At 58.1% G+C, this 14,329-nt stretch overlaps 4 protein-coding genes across 4 annotated transcripts; 3 read left to right on the top strand and 1 right to left on the bottom strand.

The window, feature by feature from the left end:
- Positions 1–899: 899 nt before the first annotated feature.
- Positions 900–3,921, top strand: P884DRAFT_277221 (fungal transcriptional regulatory-like protein; the record flags this gene model as incomplete). The annotated part of the gene is made up of 6 exons (XM_069443049.1): positions 900–998; positions 1,093–1,159; positions 1,233–1,482; positions 1,534–1,698; positions 1,752–1,930; positions 2,015–3,921. 6 exons carry the CDS (start codon positions 900–902, stop codon positions 3,919–3,921), a joined length of 2,667 nt encoding a protein of 888 aa, XP_069298281.1.
- A 1,722-nt stretch (positions 3,922–5,643) lies between these two features.
- P884DRAFT_132473 (uncharacterized protein) lies at positions 5,644–9,313 on the top strand. Its single transcript, XM_069437213.1, has 2 exons — positions 5,644–6,123; positions 6,286–9,313. The coding sequence occupies exons 1-2, from the start codon at positions 5,821–5,823 to the stop codon at positions 9,151–9,153; spliced, it is 3,171 nt and encodes a 1,056-aa protein (XP_069298282.1). The 5' UTR covers positions 5,644–5,820; the 3' UTR covers positions 9,154–9,313.
- On the bottom strand, positions 9,300–11,793 carry P884DRAFT_222822 (major facilitator superfamily domain-containing protein). The gene is made up of 5 exons (XM_069439533.1): positions 11,245–11,793; positions 10,821–11,173; positions 10,698–10,763; positions 10,492–10,644; positions 9,300–10,420 (listed from the first exon to the last, which is right to left on the bottom strand). The coding sequence occupies exons 1-5, from the start codon at positions 11,483–11,485 to the stop codon at positions 9,473–9,475; spliced, it is 1,761 nt and encodes a 586-aa protein (XP_069298283.1). The 5' UTR covers positions 11,486–11,793; the 3' UTR covers positions 9,300–9,472.
- A 157-nt stretch (positions 11,794–11,950) lies between these two features.
- P884DRAFT_259014 (uncharacterized protein) lies at positions 11,951–14,145 on the top strand. The gene is made up of 5 exons (XM_069441302.1): positions 11,951–12,576; positions 12,727–13,020; positions 13,101–13,148; positions 13,231–13,336; positions 13,495–14,145. Exons 1-5 carry the CDS (start codon positions 12,271–12,273, stop codon positions 13,812–13,814), a joined length of 1,074 nt encoding a protein of 357 aa, XP_069298284.1. The 5' UTR covers positions 11,951–12,270; the 3' UTR covers positions 13,815–14,145.
- Positions 14,146–14,329: the final 184 nt, after the last annotated feature.

The following is a 14,329-nucleotide window of genomic DNA, read 5'->3' on the forward strand; positions in this document are numbered from 1 at the left end:
TGACACTCACCGAGTCGGCAAATACCCCGTTTCCGGCGTGGCCCCGGACAGGGACCCGTCACGCTCAAATCCCAGCAATTCACTCCCCGTGCTTTCTTGCGAGAAGCCTTTTCTCTCTAGGCATACCTCGCTGTCAAACACCGCCAGAACCGCCAACCGAGCCACCGTCCTCAATTGTTATGTGTGCAGGACTGTGAAGCTGTCGATGGTGCGGTCAACGACGCCCCATGACCTGCGGACCCCGGTCCTGGATGAATGTGAGGGCTTCCCCGTTTAAAAGCCAGAACAGGGCCACAGCCAAACCAATTGTCCCCCCCCCCAAAAAAAAAAAAAGGCCTGCTGCCCCTTACATACCCGGCTCCTTAACCGACGCCTCGCTTTCGTCAACTCCATCTGTTCGCCTTTATTCCTCCCAGCACAACTGGGACCGGCCAATTGCCTGGCACCGATTTGCCCGGAAACCTGCCGGTCGTGCGAAGGCTCTATGCTCGCTCATTGAAGATTGTTGCGCTCATGTCCGAATCTCCCAAATGCCCAGCTGACAAGTCTCTGGGAACTCTTAGGCAAGAGAGAGGCAGTGTGACACGATTTTCAATCGTCGCCTTTTAAGTCGCCGTGGACCTTGCCAGACGGCTCCTGCGAAATTGGACCGAGAAGATCTGAACTGTGCTCTGCAGCTACAAGGCTCCCCGACATCTCCGCCGTCACCTGGGCGTCCAAGGCGGATCCATCTCTAGAGCCATGCCCTGGGGAGCCGGCAGTGACCGCGCAAGCTATAGCCCTGGGGTTCAAGTTTCACCGGTATTCGAGACCGTAGTCGCAAAGACGCTCTAGACACGATGGTTCAGCCCTACGACCATGGGGCGGCAACACCGCTGCCTCGCATGCCTCTGGCCCCCATGCCGCGGCCTCAAGTCAGCATTGAACGCCTTCCAACGCGACGCTTGAGCAACGAGCCCCGTGAGTCTATGAACTGCAAATCGTGCCGAAAGCGCAAGGTATGTAAGTGGTCAGGGTTGAGGTCCTGGCTGAGGCTTCATTGACTCTATCTTCGCTGGCGCAAAAGGCTGCGTAGGCTAACTAAAGCTGTAGATCAAGTGCAACCGGCTTCGTCCTGCCTGCGAGGCATGCCAGGTGTTTCAATGTCCCTGTATATATGGTATGCCTCCCTGTCCAGGCCTTGCGGTACATCCGAGGCCGTCTCCCCAACCGTTGCTCACACAACGTGATAGATGCCGTTCCGAAAAAAAGGGGCCCAAAGACCGATGTATTGGAGGCCCTTCTGAAAAGGGTCGATGGGCTCGAGGCACGGTTAAGAGAAAAAAAGGCGGGCACTGAAGCAGAAAGCTCTGAGAGTGCAGTGACAGATGCCCCTGAGCCGTCCAATTCCACTCAGCCGGCAGCAAGTACCTCTGCTGGAGGAGTGAAGACCGGCGTTGGCCAGGAATCTCAAGACACTTCCATGTTTTCTCCTGTCCAGAGGTGAGCACGCCGGATCTCGCACAGCCATGATTTGTCTGACTTTTGGCGTAGCGAGCAGTCCCCTGAGATCCACCCGGACACTTTGCTCGACATCTACTTTACCCGCTTTCACGACAAACCCTTCTACATTTTTGACGAATCCACCTTGCGGCAACGTCTTCAGCTCAACCAGGTACCTAGCCACCTGGTTCACGCCATCTACGCGGTAGCTGCCAGGTAAGCTCACGGTGCGCAACCGTGGCAGCCCCTCTGCTGACTCGATTGGCAAGATACGCGCCTCACCCAAACGGCTACCAGTCCGCCGTGAAACTGAGCGAAGAATATGCCGCCAGGGCAAGGGCGGAAGTTGACACGGACGATCCATCTGTGGATGCACTACAGACACTGGTACTTCTCGTGACAGCTTTCACGGCATCTGGAAAGGGAAAGAAGGCATACATGCTGTTGAGTAATGCCCCCCCCCCCCAAAAAAAAAAAAAAAAACCCTTACAGACCCCGGTCTGCAACCACGGCAGCTAACTATCGGGGGTAGCAAGCGCTGTTGGGATGGCTATGGCTCTGGAGTTGCACAGGGAGTTGGATGTGAATGCCCGCGTCACCCCGATCGAACGGGAAACGCGCCGAAGGCTGTTTTGGACTTGCTACCTGCTCGACCGTTTCATGTCCTGTGGCTCGAAGCGCCCGTCTCTCATATCCGATCGTGCCATTCTCTTACGACTGCCGTGCTGGTACCCGAGCCCGAACACGATGCCCATGGAGGGCGATTTCTTCCAGAGTTATACAAACCTCCAACACCTGCACGGCGGGAGCAAGAGGTCCCAAGGGAGCAACGGGATGTTGATCGATATCTGCCGCATCCTCGGCACGACGAACCAGTACTTGGCCGCCGGCGGAGTCAAGGGGGATTCTCATTTCCCGTGGCACTCGCTGTCCAACCTGTCCAAGATCCGCCAGGACCTGGACGTGTGGGCTTCGGGGACAGAAGACGTGTTTTCCAGCGTGGACTCGCTATTTGGACAGCCGGATTCCACCGTGCTTGTGCTAAGCAAGCTCATCTACCATCTCATTCACTGCCTCATATACCGTCCCTTCCTCCCCATCGATTTGGCGGAGCTTGCAGGGTCCGGTCAACACCAGTCATGGCAGATCGAGGCCACAAACATGTGCTTCCTGCACGCAAACGCCATCGCAGAGCTGGTGGAACTCGGAAAGCAGACAGCATCCGTCGAATGGCCCGCGTTTGTCGGTTACTGCATCTGCACAGCCGGCACTGTACACATCCACGGAGCGCACTATAGCCGCATCGGGACGGCTGGGGACATGAGCGTGTTCAGCTCCTCGGCCGAATTCCTATCGAGAGAGATGCAGCAACTCAGCGAGCTACGGTATGCGTGGGCGAGCGTCCAGCACCAGCGCGAAACGCTTCAAGGGATCTACAACGCACACTCGGAGCTGGTCAAGAGTCTGTCGCAGAGCCCCATGCGGTACTCGCCCGTCTTTACTCTGGAGGATTTCTTCGACCGGTACGCCAATATTGGAGGCCCTGGAGGGCAAAGCTTCAGCTTTGACGCGGCGAATCTGAGCCTCGCCGATGTCGTTGTGGATTTCACAACGGATACGTACCCGGGACAGGGTCTCTGCGCTCCTCGCCTCAGCCCGTCCGATCCGGGAGCCAGCCGTCCGAACCTCAAAAGAAAGAACACGGCGCCGTCCGGCCGTCCAAGGCCAGATTTCAAGAATTCTATATCAATGAACAAGATGAATCCCCCACCGACGCCGTCTTTATCCACGCCGTCGACTGTGGGCCGCCCACTGTTCTCGCCATCGTCAGTACCACCTCAACCATCGCCGGGGATGCTGCACACACCGACGTCTCTTACTTCACCCCACGGGCCGCCTCAGCAGAACCGGCGCCTAAGCATGTCCCAGAACGAGGCTAGCGGGAGCGCCGCAGGGGAGGGTGGCCTAGCCAACTTTCCGCTCGGCGATAACAACCGCAGCGGTCAATCAGCTGACATACCCCACGGTTTCCCCGACATGGGCAACGGAACGTTCAACCCGTCCTTCAACTTTGGCCAGCTCCCCGCTGGCTCATCGACGGCCAATGGTGCCGGGGGCGGTACAGCACCACCACAGGGTTTTGACCCTATATTCGGCGGTTTACCGACGAATGCCTTTGGGACGCCGACGCCATGGCACGGCGATGAGGGAGGTGGAAATGCCACCGCCGGCGGCGGCGGCGGCACCAGAGCGCCGGCCGGAGTGGGTGCGACACCCAAGGACACGAGTCCTAACGAGAGCGCAGCGACTACGGGAGCGGGTGAGGAGAAGGATCCGTTCTTGAGCTTGCTGGAGCAACTGGCGGAGAACGAATCGTTCATGGGGGGCGCAGGGAACGAGCTGGACTTCTTCTTAAACGGGACGCCTAACGGGGGTTGAAGGGGGAAGGGGGGGAGGTGCACCGGACACAGCAACTGGCGGTGCGACGGTGTATTGGATGGGCCGAGACTCTGGGCGATGGAGGTTATAATACGGATTAGATATCACTTCTGCGACGCAAGAGGATGGTGGATATCGAGATACCCCATGCCTTTGTTATGAAGCACAACAACGACAACGACGACAACAACAACAACTACTACTACCACTGCTACTATAACAACAGCCACACAACAACCACACCAATGGTAACCAGCGAAAGGACTTGGGTAGCGTGGAGTTCTTGAAGGGCGTTCATCTTGGGAAACTTTAGCATATTTTTTTTTTTGGGGGGGGGGGGGGGGGGGGGGGGGGGGAAGGGGGCTGAACGGCCAGGCAACAAACGGTCGTTAGCCAATGGTTTCATTGGCCTAATGCGGAACTCAGCTCGTGGAGTGTAATCCGTATATGCGTACGGATACTATATAGCCTATCAACAACGTTGCCGTGACAGCACTTCACACTACCGACAGTTGGGCCCGTTGGGCTTGGGACGCAGCCCAACCCTTCCTTGCTGTGCTCCCATGGCTGTGACAGCGTCGGAAATGCCTCAAGGCTCTAAAGAGTGAGGTTGGGCCGGATGTGGCATAGTATGTACATACCTAAACCCCCGGGCAAGGGTTCCAAAGGCGAAGGATCACTCCGTGCATTATTAGTGTAATCCGAAGTTGTATGTACACAGTATGTACGGATCCGTACGTACGGATTACCCCGTACGCGCATGCAGCCAGGCTTACTATGTACACTACGGCCTCGACTTACTATGTAGGGAAAGTTGCCACTCTCTCGTTCACTAATCAACGGAATGCCAAGTTGTGGGTTCCCTGCGTGCCACGCCGGTGCCACGAGGGTTCCACAGCAACTAGCCCTGCCATTGGCTGGCACAGCCTCAAACGATGTCATTGTGGCGGTCGTCAAAACGCATTCCTTCGTTTCCCCTCGAACGAACTCCTACAAACTCGGCAAAGTCAGCGAATAGCCAGTCGTACTGTGTAGTGTTTCAAGGGCTTGACCGATTTGGCTTACCGTGCAGGCTCTGCGCTCGGACGGCACTTTGATCCCCCATGGGGTCGTACCATCAGAAGGGGCAAGAGCGATGATGGACCAGGCTGTTCCTGAGATATTAGGTACCTACCCCAGGTATGTGTGCATGTACGGAGTACTACAGTACTATTGTACATGCATGCACACCAGGAGCAGAAAGAGAAGGAACCTCTCAGGGTGGTTCGCTTATTTTCTGGTCGTTCCTCCCAAGCATGTCGGCTCGCACCTACCATGACAACAAGGCGCATAGCGATGTTTAACCACGTCTTTCACACTAAGGCAGTACTTAAAGCATTCTTTCCCTAAGCTCGTATACAACCGTTTCTTCCTGTCCTCCTCCTTGCTCCCTCCGCTTCTTCCGGGATTGTTTCCCGAATCTCGATCCCACCAAGCAAAAAGCCAAGCTTCAGGCCCAGAACCTCGGGTGTCATGGGCCCACCTACCACTTGACTCATGAAGCATGGATTGGCTCCTGTTTTAGTCTCGTTCCGTCAGAGTCTGGAGTCTGTTGTTGAACCAGGAACGCGGGGGTGAAAACAATTGGGCTTAGTTGCCGCGGTTAACTTTCTTCTTCCCGTTCGACCTCAACATCCTTGCCATTTCGCAGCCGACCTGTCCCACTTTCACAAAAAAAGCCAGCGATGGCCAGAGTACTAGGAGCATGAGCATCACCACAAGAGAAAGCAAAGAGTTGTGTTGCTGTCCCTCGGCTGGGCCGACCCAGCTCCTCCTCCCCCTCCTCGACATGACAGGGTCCGGCGGCGCCTCCAACGACAGCCAATTCCTTGAGACGTGAGGCCGGGACCGCTCTCGCCCATGGGTATGGACCCGACAACAGACGCGTTCCCCGATCGCGGTCCGGCCGTCTTCGCCGTGACGACGGCCACCCTGGCCTTGGCCACGCTCTTCGTGGCCGGGCGGATGGTGTCCCGGCTCGGCATCGTCCGGCGAGCGGGCACCGCCGACTTCTTCATCGTCTTGGCCTGGCTGCTGGCCGTCTTCCTGAGCCTGAGCATCGACATTGCCGTGAAGCACGGGCTCGGGAGGCACGACAGGAATATCGACCCTGCGAAGATGCCGGGACTGAGGAAGTGGGAATATGTGTTTTCGATTCTCTATGTGCGTATTATATCCCTTGGACCTGTTTCCCTGATATATATATATATATATATGTGTGTGTGTGTGTGTTTGTGTGTGTGCGTGTGTGTGTGCGTGTGTGTGTGCGCACACGCGCGCGCGCGTTTAAGTAGTTACGGAACAGGAGTGCCTAACAGGATGCAGAACCCATCTCTCATGGCTACCAAAACGTCAATTCTCGTCTTCTACCTGAGGCTGTCCAAGAACACGCAGCCGATTCTCCGGCTAGGCTCGTGGATCACCCTGGTCGTGGTCAACGTTGCCGGGGTCGTCCTCACCTTTCTGAATATCTTCCAGTGCCGGCCGGTTGCCGCGGCATGGGATGTGGATGTCGAGCCCGTCAGCTGCATCCCGTTGCTCACCGAATTCATCTGCTCGGCCCCGGTCAACGTCACGACCGACCTCGCCATCCTGGCTTTGCCGATTCCCGTACTCACAAGCATGCGGCTGCCCCAGCGGCAAAAGACCATATTGGTCCTGACCTTTGGCCTGGGCGTCTTCGTCGCCGTCGTCGACGTCGTGCGCATCTACTACCTCCAGCAAGCCATCGACCAAGCCCCGACGACCTCCTCCACCGACCCTATGGCCATGTTCGGCCAGAGCCTGGACTTCTCGTGGAATGCTTCTCTGTCGCTCATGTGGTCCGCAGTAGAGGTTAACGTGGGCATCATGTGCGCTTGCGTCCCGACTCTGAAACCACTCATCATCCGCATCCTGCCCTCCATGCTCGTCAACCGGGACGCATCGCTCCGGAGTCAGACCGGGGCCATCAGCAACACCACACACACCACCAGCGCCGGCAGCGCCGGCACGAGCGACGGGGGTCCCGTGTCCGCTGCGATCACGCGAGGCGAGAGCCTGCGCGCTCAGCAATCTCCGGCGGGTCCCCGCACTTTGCCCGCCGAAGCCCATGGTGAGGACGATGGCTCGGATGAGGACGTCTCGATCCGCGACTTCCTCTCCACGTCGCCCTCCAATCCATACCTCTCCATAGCCACAAGCAACCCTCTCCCCACCACGACCCCCACAGGGACAACAACGACAACAAGAACTACTACCCAAGATCCGAATCCGATCTACTACAACTTCGTCACCCTTTCCCCTCGCGGAAACCTATTATCACAGACAGATACCCGGAAGAACCTGCGCTATAATGCCCTCGCATGCATCCTCTTCTTTCTCTGGGGTTTCTCCTACGGCTTGCTCAATACGCTCAACAACACCGTCGCCGCCGTGGCCCGCATGTCGACCGCACAAACCCTGAGCTTGACGGCCGCATATTTCGGGGGCGGGTACTTCCTGGGCCCTGCACTACTTGGCGGGTGGTTGTTACGGCATGATGAGCACCATCGGAGGACGAAGTTGAAGAGGCGCGGAGGAGGGGCTTCTCTTGGGGGTGTTGGTATGGACGGCCGTCAGCGTGACAGTCATGGTGTTAAGGATGGTACTGTTCGGAACGCCTGCGAAATGAGGAGACGAGCGAGCCGAGTGCAGAGGGTGGTGTCCAAGAAGCGCAAAGGAAGGATGGCTGGAGAAGAGGAGGAGCCGATCGGCGGGTTTAAGGCTACTTTCATTGCTGGCCTGCTGGTGTACGGCCTCGGGACCATCATGTTCTGGCCCGGCGCGGTCTTGGGTGCGTATGGCGGGTTCATTGTGAGCAGTTTCGTGGTTGGGTTTGGCCTGGCTGTGTTGGAGACGGCGGCCAATCCGTTCCTAGTGCTGTGCGGTCCTCCGCGATACGGCGATGCCCGGTTACTGCTGGCCCAGGGGGTACAGGCCGTTGGGAGCGTCCTGAGCGGCTTGCTTGCCGACCGGGTGTTCTTCGCCGCGAGGTTTGAACAGCCAGATGGGCAGCTGGATGCGAGCACGCTGATCGACGTCCAGTGGACGTACCTCTCCATCACGCTCCTCTCAGTCCTGCTGGCGCTGTTCTTCTACTACGTCCGCATCCCGGAGGTGCGCGATGCCGAGCTTGCCGAGCTGGCGGCGCGGTCACCAGTCGACCCCAAATGCAAGTCGATCGGCGGCATCTCGCTTCGGACCTGGACCCTCAGCCTGGCAATCCTCGCCCAGTGGTGCTACGTCTCGGTACAGGAGAACATGTCGCTCTTTTTCGACCCGCTCCTCGCAAGTTTTGCGAACCAGCCGGCCGCCGCGCTCACCTCGACGAACACCACGGCCCGCCCGCATGGCCTAACCCTCTCCCTGCCCAATTACTTACTCGTTGCTCACTCGGCCTTTGCTCTCTCCCGCTTTCTCGCGGGCGGGGTATGCATTCTAGCTGCCCGACACCCGGCCCAGCATTTCTTGCCTTCGGCACGTACCCTACTCACTCTTTCGATCTCACTCTCGGCCCTTCTTGGCCTCATCATCGTGACCCTCCCCGCGGCGAGCACAAACCCCAACGCCGCCGCCGTCCCTGTCATCCTCTTCTTCTTCTGCGAGGGCCCCATCTGGCCCCTCGTTTTCTCCCTCGGCCTGCGCGGCCAGGGATCGAGGACCAAGCAGGCCGCCACGTGGCTGACCATGGGTGCGTGCGGTCCGGCCGTTTGGCCGTTTGTGTCGTACGGCATCATGCGGGCGGGCGCCAGCGTGCAGGTCTCTCTGGTCGTCGTTGTCATCTTGATGGCGGTGGCCGGGACCTACCCCGCCTTCTTGGGGCTGGTAAAGGGGGCGAGAATGTTCGTGGACGTGCCACCGGCACCCAGGGTGGGCGACGAGAGCGGGGAGACTGGAGGGAGTGGGGGCAGAGGAGGGGATGTTGAAGCCGGTGTCGAGAGCGGCGAGAAGGGGAAAGAAGAGGAGAACGCGGTGGAAGGCGTGAGGGATACGGGAAACGGTGAAACTCGACTCGGCGATCGGTTAGGACGGGCCCCAAGAGCATCATTATCGTTGTCAACTTCATCCCCAGGGACGTTTGCGAAGACAGGGTCGGACGACCAAGGTCAACGGCCGCAACAGCCCGCGTCGTGGGAAAATCAGGTTTTGGACACAAGGGTTCTTGAGGATTAAAGTGTGGCGTTATTGGGGCGGTCGTGCGTGCGGTTATCTTGATATGGGCGGACAAGGAGCGTTGGTTTCATTTTTGTGATTTCTTTCTTCCTATTTCTGTACGGATACCCTTGGGCAGTCTGTTGGAGATTTGTGTTCGAACGGAGGATAGCAGGCTTTCAAAATCGATTTCTTTTCCCAAATAACTCAACGGAACATGTCTTCGAGTCCCAGTAGAGCACAGTCTCCCCAACCTGTAGCTCTCGGGGTTATTGATGATTTTGAACCCGGGCACACCCTATGACCAAAAAAACGGCATGACAAGGGTGGAAATGAGCGATCAAGCCTCCATGGCTCGATCTCCCTCGTTAGCCGCTTCTTCGAACTCCTCATCATCCTCCTTCTGGCCCGCTGGCGCCGTCCAACCAGTCCCTGCCTGCATAATTAAGACCAAAATGCCCAAGGCGGCAGTCGATTGATATAGGACGGCCAACGCGCGCTCGTATCCCAGCACAGCAACGGCCCTCTCGGTCGCGGTCAGAACCCCCTCTTTCCAAACGATTGCCGGGCTGCCAATGAGCACCTTAATCAACTTCTCCCTTGCTTTATCCAGCGCCTCCCCTCCATCCAGTCTCTCGAACCCCTCGGTTAGCGCGTCCCGCAGTGCCCGCGTGAAGACGCCGCCCCCTATAGTCGTGCCAAAGCTGCCCGCGAAGCCACGGAAAGTAGACAACAGGCCGGTGACGATAAAGTGCACGTCGGGACTGGACAAGTGAAGGAGGTGGGCGAGGGTGTAGTTCAGCGCGGCGCCGGTGCACAAACCGTTGGCGAAGATGGCGATGACGTAGAGGGAAGCCGGGGCAGAGGCATTGCTCAGGAATGCGAGCGCCAGCAGGGCGGCGGAGAACAGGGCGAGCGAGAGGAGGGAGGGGAACCAGAACGAGCCGGCGTGGCGGATGTGAAAGGCGCCGACGATCAATCCACCGAGGCCGAAGCCGGCGTTGGTCGGGATCAGAACTGAGCCCGCTATGGCGGGAGACAGGCCGCGCACGGCAAGGACAAAGATGGGGGCGTAAAAGAGGACGGTCCAGCGGGCGGCCATGAAGCCGAGCTGGGAGAAGCAGGATAGCAAGACGCCGCGCGATTTGAGTACGGACAGGGGGATGGCCGGGTCGCGGGCGCGGGACTCGACAAGGAGAAAAGCGGGGAGGGTGATGAGGGAGAGGCCGATGGGGAGGAGCCGGATGGTGCCGGAGAGGCCGTAGAGAAAGAGGACGATGGTAATGGTCTGGAAAAGGGGGGGGGGGGTTAGAGTTAGAGCGGCCGTGTCGCAGCGGGCAGTGGGGAAAGTTATATTACCAGGAATGCAGCGCCGGGATAATCAAGGCCCGCAAGCTTCTGCAAGGTCGTCTTATCCTTTGCGTTCTCGTCGGTGGTGAGATGAGGGATGCTAAGGCTGACCCCCAAACCGGCGAGGGCGGCCAAGGGGGCTTGCGCTCCGAACAGAAGCCTCTGTACGCCGCCAGTCAGCTGGGGTTCTCAACAACGAAGCAATTGCTACATACCCATCCCAGTACCGGCAACAGGGCGCCAAAGACAACAGCGCCTGCTGACACGCCGATCGTGAATCCCTGAGTCTTTGGTTAGCTTCAAAAACAGCTCGGCAGCGGCGAAAAGAAGAGACACACAGCATTGGTCAGCCCGATCCACAAGCCCCTCCGCTTCTTGGAGGTGAGCTGGATGACTAGGATCATGCACAGGGTCATGATGCCGCCGCTGCCGATACCGAGCATGACCCTGCCTAAGATGAAGACGGCGAAAGTGGGAGCGAGCGCTGTGACCATGGCGCCGACAGCGAAGCAGCTCGAGGACAGCAAGACCATGGTAGCAGAAGAAAATATCATGGCCAGCCTTCCGGCTAACGGAGCCACCGAGGACATGCTGATCATGTAGGAGCTAGTGAACCACATGGCCGACTCGTACGCATCCAGGTCGGCGGCTATGGTTGATTGAGTAGTCGACATGCCGCTCATGTTGCTGGCTGCAAGAGAGAAGTCAGTTTATGCCAAACACGGGGCGACTTGTGGCACGATAAGCACAGCAGCAGCTCACCCTGCAGGAAAATCAGCGCCCACATGCTGAGCACGATGCACGTCGTCCGCTTCCAGCCGAGCGATTGCTCCGGGGCGGGGGGCCCCGGCTGCCCGTGGCTCGCGGGGGAGACATCCCGAGCGGTCACGGAACTGGTCTCGGAGCGGAGCAGAGGCGTGTCCTCGGCGACGGCGGGCGAGGAGGTTGTTGCCGAGTTATCATCGCGGCCGTCTCCGCGGCGAGTCGAAAAAGGCGTCGTCATCCTCTCCCTAACGCTTCCTACATCCGATCAGACGGTTGCAGATGCCCGACGAAAGAAATGAAAGCCAATTGAGCCAAGGGGAGGCGGGGGAGAGCGACAGAAATGAGGTGAGAGCTTCTCGTGATGTCGCATCATGCTCCCTTGATCGGTTGTGGAGGAGTCAAAGCACTGATTCGGGGACGTCATTTCCGGAAACTTTTAGTTAGGTGCTTGATTTGTAAAGCAGAGCCGAGGCCGGCGAAGGGTTCTGCTGCTGAAGGTGCGACCCTTGGTGCCGCGCCGTCCGCGACGGGCGAGGCACAGTAGGGCTCTTAAGCCCATTGCATCATCTTCCATGTTGAGGCAACCACATGCTCAAATCGACCAGTGATTGCTGTTTCGGCCATCAGCCCACCAAGCCCATCTTTTTTTCAAGTTAGTTAAACTTCACAGTAATACAAAAGCAAAGACTGAAAACAAGAATGGTCTAGTTCAAACCCTAACCCGCTATTTCTACACTATTTCTCTCAAGCTTGCCAAGCGATCATCACTCACCCACGGCACCCCACCACCATCAACTGACGAGAGCCCTTCCATACCCCTCGATGATGATGCCGACGAGCTTGGAACTCACTCAACCTTGACCAACCTACGTGGCAACATATGAAAAATAATAAAAAAATAAGAGCGAAAAGTGATAAATAAAAGCAGTAGAAAAAGGATTCAAAAGATAAATAACCGCCAGGCTTGACCACCATCGAAAGAGAAAAAAAAAAGGAAAAGAGAACAAAAAGAAGAAACGAAAAATGGCCCTCAAAGACACCTACACGCTCCCCGCGGCCGCCGACATGCACGTGCACCTGCGCAATGCGCCGGGCCCGATCGCGTCCCTGGTGACGCCCACCATCCGCCGAGCCGGCATCGACACGGTCTTCGTCATGCCCAACCTTGCTCCGCGGCCCCTCGTCTCGGTCGCCGAGGCCCTTGCGTACAAGCAGGCGCTGCAGCAGCTGGACGGCGGCGTCGAGTATCTCATGTCGCTGTACCTGCACGAGAGCATCACGCCCGACGTCATCAGGGAGGCCAAGCGGGCCGGCATCAAGGGGGTCAAGGTGAGTGCCCTTCCTTATCTCTGTCCTGGCCCGCGTCACTTGGGGCTTTGGTTAGGGATTTCGCGCTGGGAAGAAGGGAAAAGAAGAGGAGAAAAGAAGGGGGGGGGAAGGTGAGGAGCTTTGTCATTGATAAGAGTTGGACTTCCGTAGGCGTACCCTCGCGGGGCGACCACCAACTCTCAATGGGGAGTGGTGTCGTTTGACCCGTTCCACGACGTGCTCAAGACGATGGAGGAGGAAGGGATGGTGCTGAACCTGCACGGCGAGGTGCCCAGCAGCGCCGCCGACGGCGTGACGGTTATGAACGCCGAGTCGAGGTTCATCCCGGTGCTGAAGGGCCTGGTCGAGAAATATCCCAAGCTCAAGATCGTGCTGGAGCACTGCACCACGGCGGACGCGGTCGAGGCAGTCAAGGCGTTGGGCGACAACGTCGTGGGAACTATTGTGAGTCCGTCCGTCCCTGTCAACCTCTCCCGCCTCGCCAAAGGCGCTGCCATATTATCCCGCGCTGACTTTGGTAAAAGACGGCCCATCACCTCTCCCTCCTGGTAGACGACTGGTCCGCCAATGTGGTATGTCATTTCCTCTCTATCCTGACCGACCGACCGACCTACGCACTCCCAACTAAGGAACAGCCGCTGACTGCTTAGACAGCACCACTACTGCAAACCGTCCGCCAAGTCCCCAGAGGACCGCCGCGCCCTCCTCAACGCCGTCGTCACCAACAACGGCAAGTTCTTCCTCGGCACCGACAGCGCCCGTACGTACAGAGTCCCCCCCCCCCCCCCCGCGGTTCCCTTTCACGCATACATGCGTACAACGCGTATAAACCCAAGCTAACAACTGATCCTCCCTTCGCCACCTTCCGCGGGTGTGGGCGTGGGCGTGGGCACTATTTTTTTTTAAAAAACCAACTAGCCCACGACATAACCTCCAAGAAGGGCAAAGGCAACACGGCCGCGGGCGTCTTCACCCAGCCCTACGCCCTGGGCTACGTGCTCACGGCGCTCGAGGAGGCCGTCGGCCGCGGCGACATCCCCGCCTCGTCCGTAACCGACGAGGCCCTGGCCGGGTTCCTGTCCGAGTACGGGCGCCGGTTCTACGGCGTCGCGCCCGCGGCCCGGCAGATCCGGCTGACGAGGGGCGGCGCCCGGGTCGAGGAGTCCCTCAGGGGTGACGGGGTCGAGGTCGTCCCGTTCCGCGCGGGCGAGCAGACCTGGGGAGTCGAGTGGTTGTAGACTTACACGCCGCGTCATCACTCCTTTCGTCGGTTAACTGCGGCTGCGAAGACACTAAAAAAGTTTTTCTTTTCCTTTCTGATCAGGTTTCGGTGCGATACGGGGAGGGCAGGGCAGGTCAAGGACAAAGCGAGGGTTTGGTGGTGTGTCCATGCATTGTTAGAACGATTCCGGGCATATAAAAGGCGAGCAAAGAGGAATCGGATGGGGATGAAAGGCATCGGGGGTGGTGAATAAAAAAAAAAAAAAATAGAAAAAGAAGACGCTCAAGGGCCAAGAAAACCGTGCGTTCCGGACCAGAACATGGAGAAAGCAACTGGGTATATAAAATGCAGCTTTTCCATTTCTGGCACACCTTGGAAACCTCTCATGATAAGCCATGCCACGCCATGCCATTTCACAGATCCAGCAGCCCCGAAAGCCAAAGCCAGCCAAACAAACAGCGTAAACCTTCTACCGTAACCGAGCTCACCCTAACGCCGCGGACTGATGTGAACTGGTTCCTGGTCCCGTAA

This window comes from Thermothelomyces heterothallicus (assembly GCF_042370625.1).
Source record: "Thermothelomyces heterothallicus CBS 202.75 unplaced genomic scaffold P884_scaffold_9, whole genome shotgun sequence".
Classification (NCBI taxonomy): domain Eukaryota; kingdom Fungi; phylum Ascomycota; class Sordariomycetes; order Sordariales; family Chaetomiaceae; genus Thermothelomyces; species Thermothelomyces heterothallicus.

What these genes read in the sequence shown, in the direction of transcription:
- P884DRAFT_259014 (XM_069441302.1), top strand. Translation starts at nt 12,271, where the DNA reads ATGGCCCTCAAAGACACCTACACGCTCCCCGCGGCCGCCGACATGCAC. An exon ending in CCGGCATCAAGGGGGTCAAG is followed by an intron (nt 12,577 to 12,726) that starts GTGAGTGCCCTT and finishes GGACTTCCGTAG; the next exon opens with GCGTACCCTCGCGGGGCGAC. An exon ending in ACAACGTCGTGGGAACTATT is followed by an intron (nt 13,021 to 13,100) that starts GTGAGTCCGTCC and finishes CTTTGGTAAAAG; the next exon opens with ACGGCCCATCACCTCTCCCT.
- P884DRAFT_222822 (XM_069439533.1), bottom strand. Translation starts at nt 11,485, where the DNA reads ATGACGACGCCTTTTTCGACTCGCCGCGGAGACGGCCGCGATGATAAC. An exon ending in GGCGCTGATTTTCCTGCAGG is followed by an intron (nt 11,174 to 11,244) that starts GTGAGCTGCTGC and finishes TCTCTCTTGCAG; the next exon opens with CCAGCAACATGAGCGGCATG. An exon ending in GGATCGGGCTGACCAATGCT is followed by an intron (nt 10,764 to 10,820) that starts GTGTGTCTCTTC and finishes CCAAAGACTCAG; the next exon opens with GGATTCACGATCGGCGTGTC.
- P884DRAFT_132473 (XM_069437213.1), top strand. Translation starts at nt 5,821, where the DNA reads ATGGGTATGGACCCGACAACAGACGCGTTCCCCGATCGCGGTCCGGCC. An exon ending in ATGTGTTTTCGATTCTCTAT is followed by an intron (nt 6,124 to 6,285) that starts GTGCGTATTATA and finishes AACAGGATGCAG; the next exon opens with AACCCATCTCTCATGGCTAC.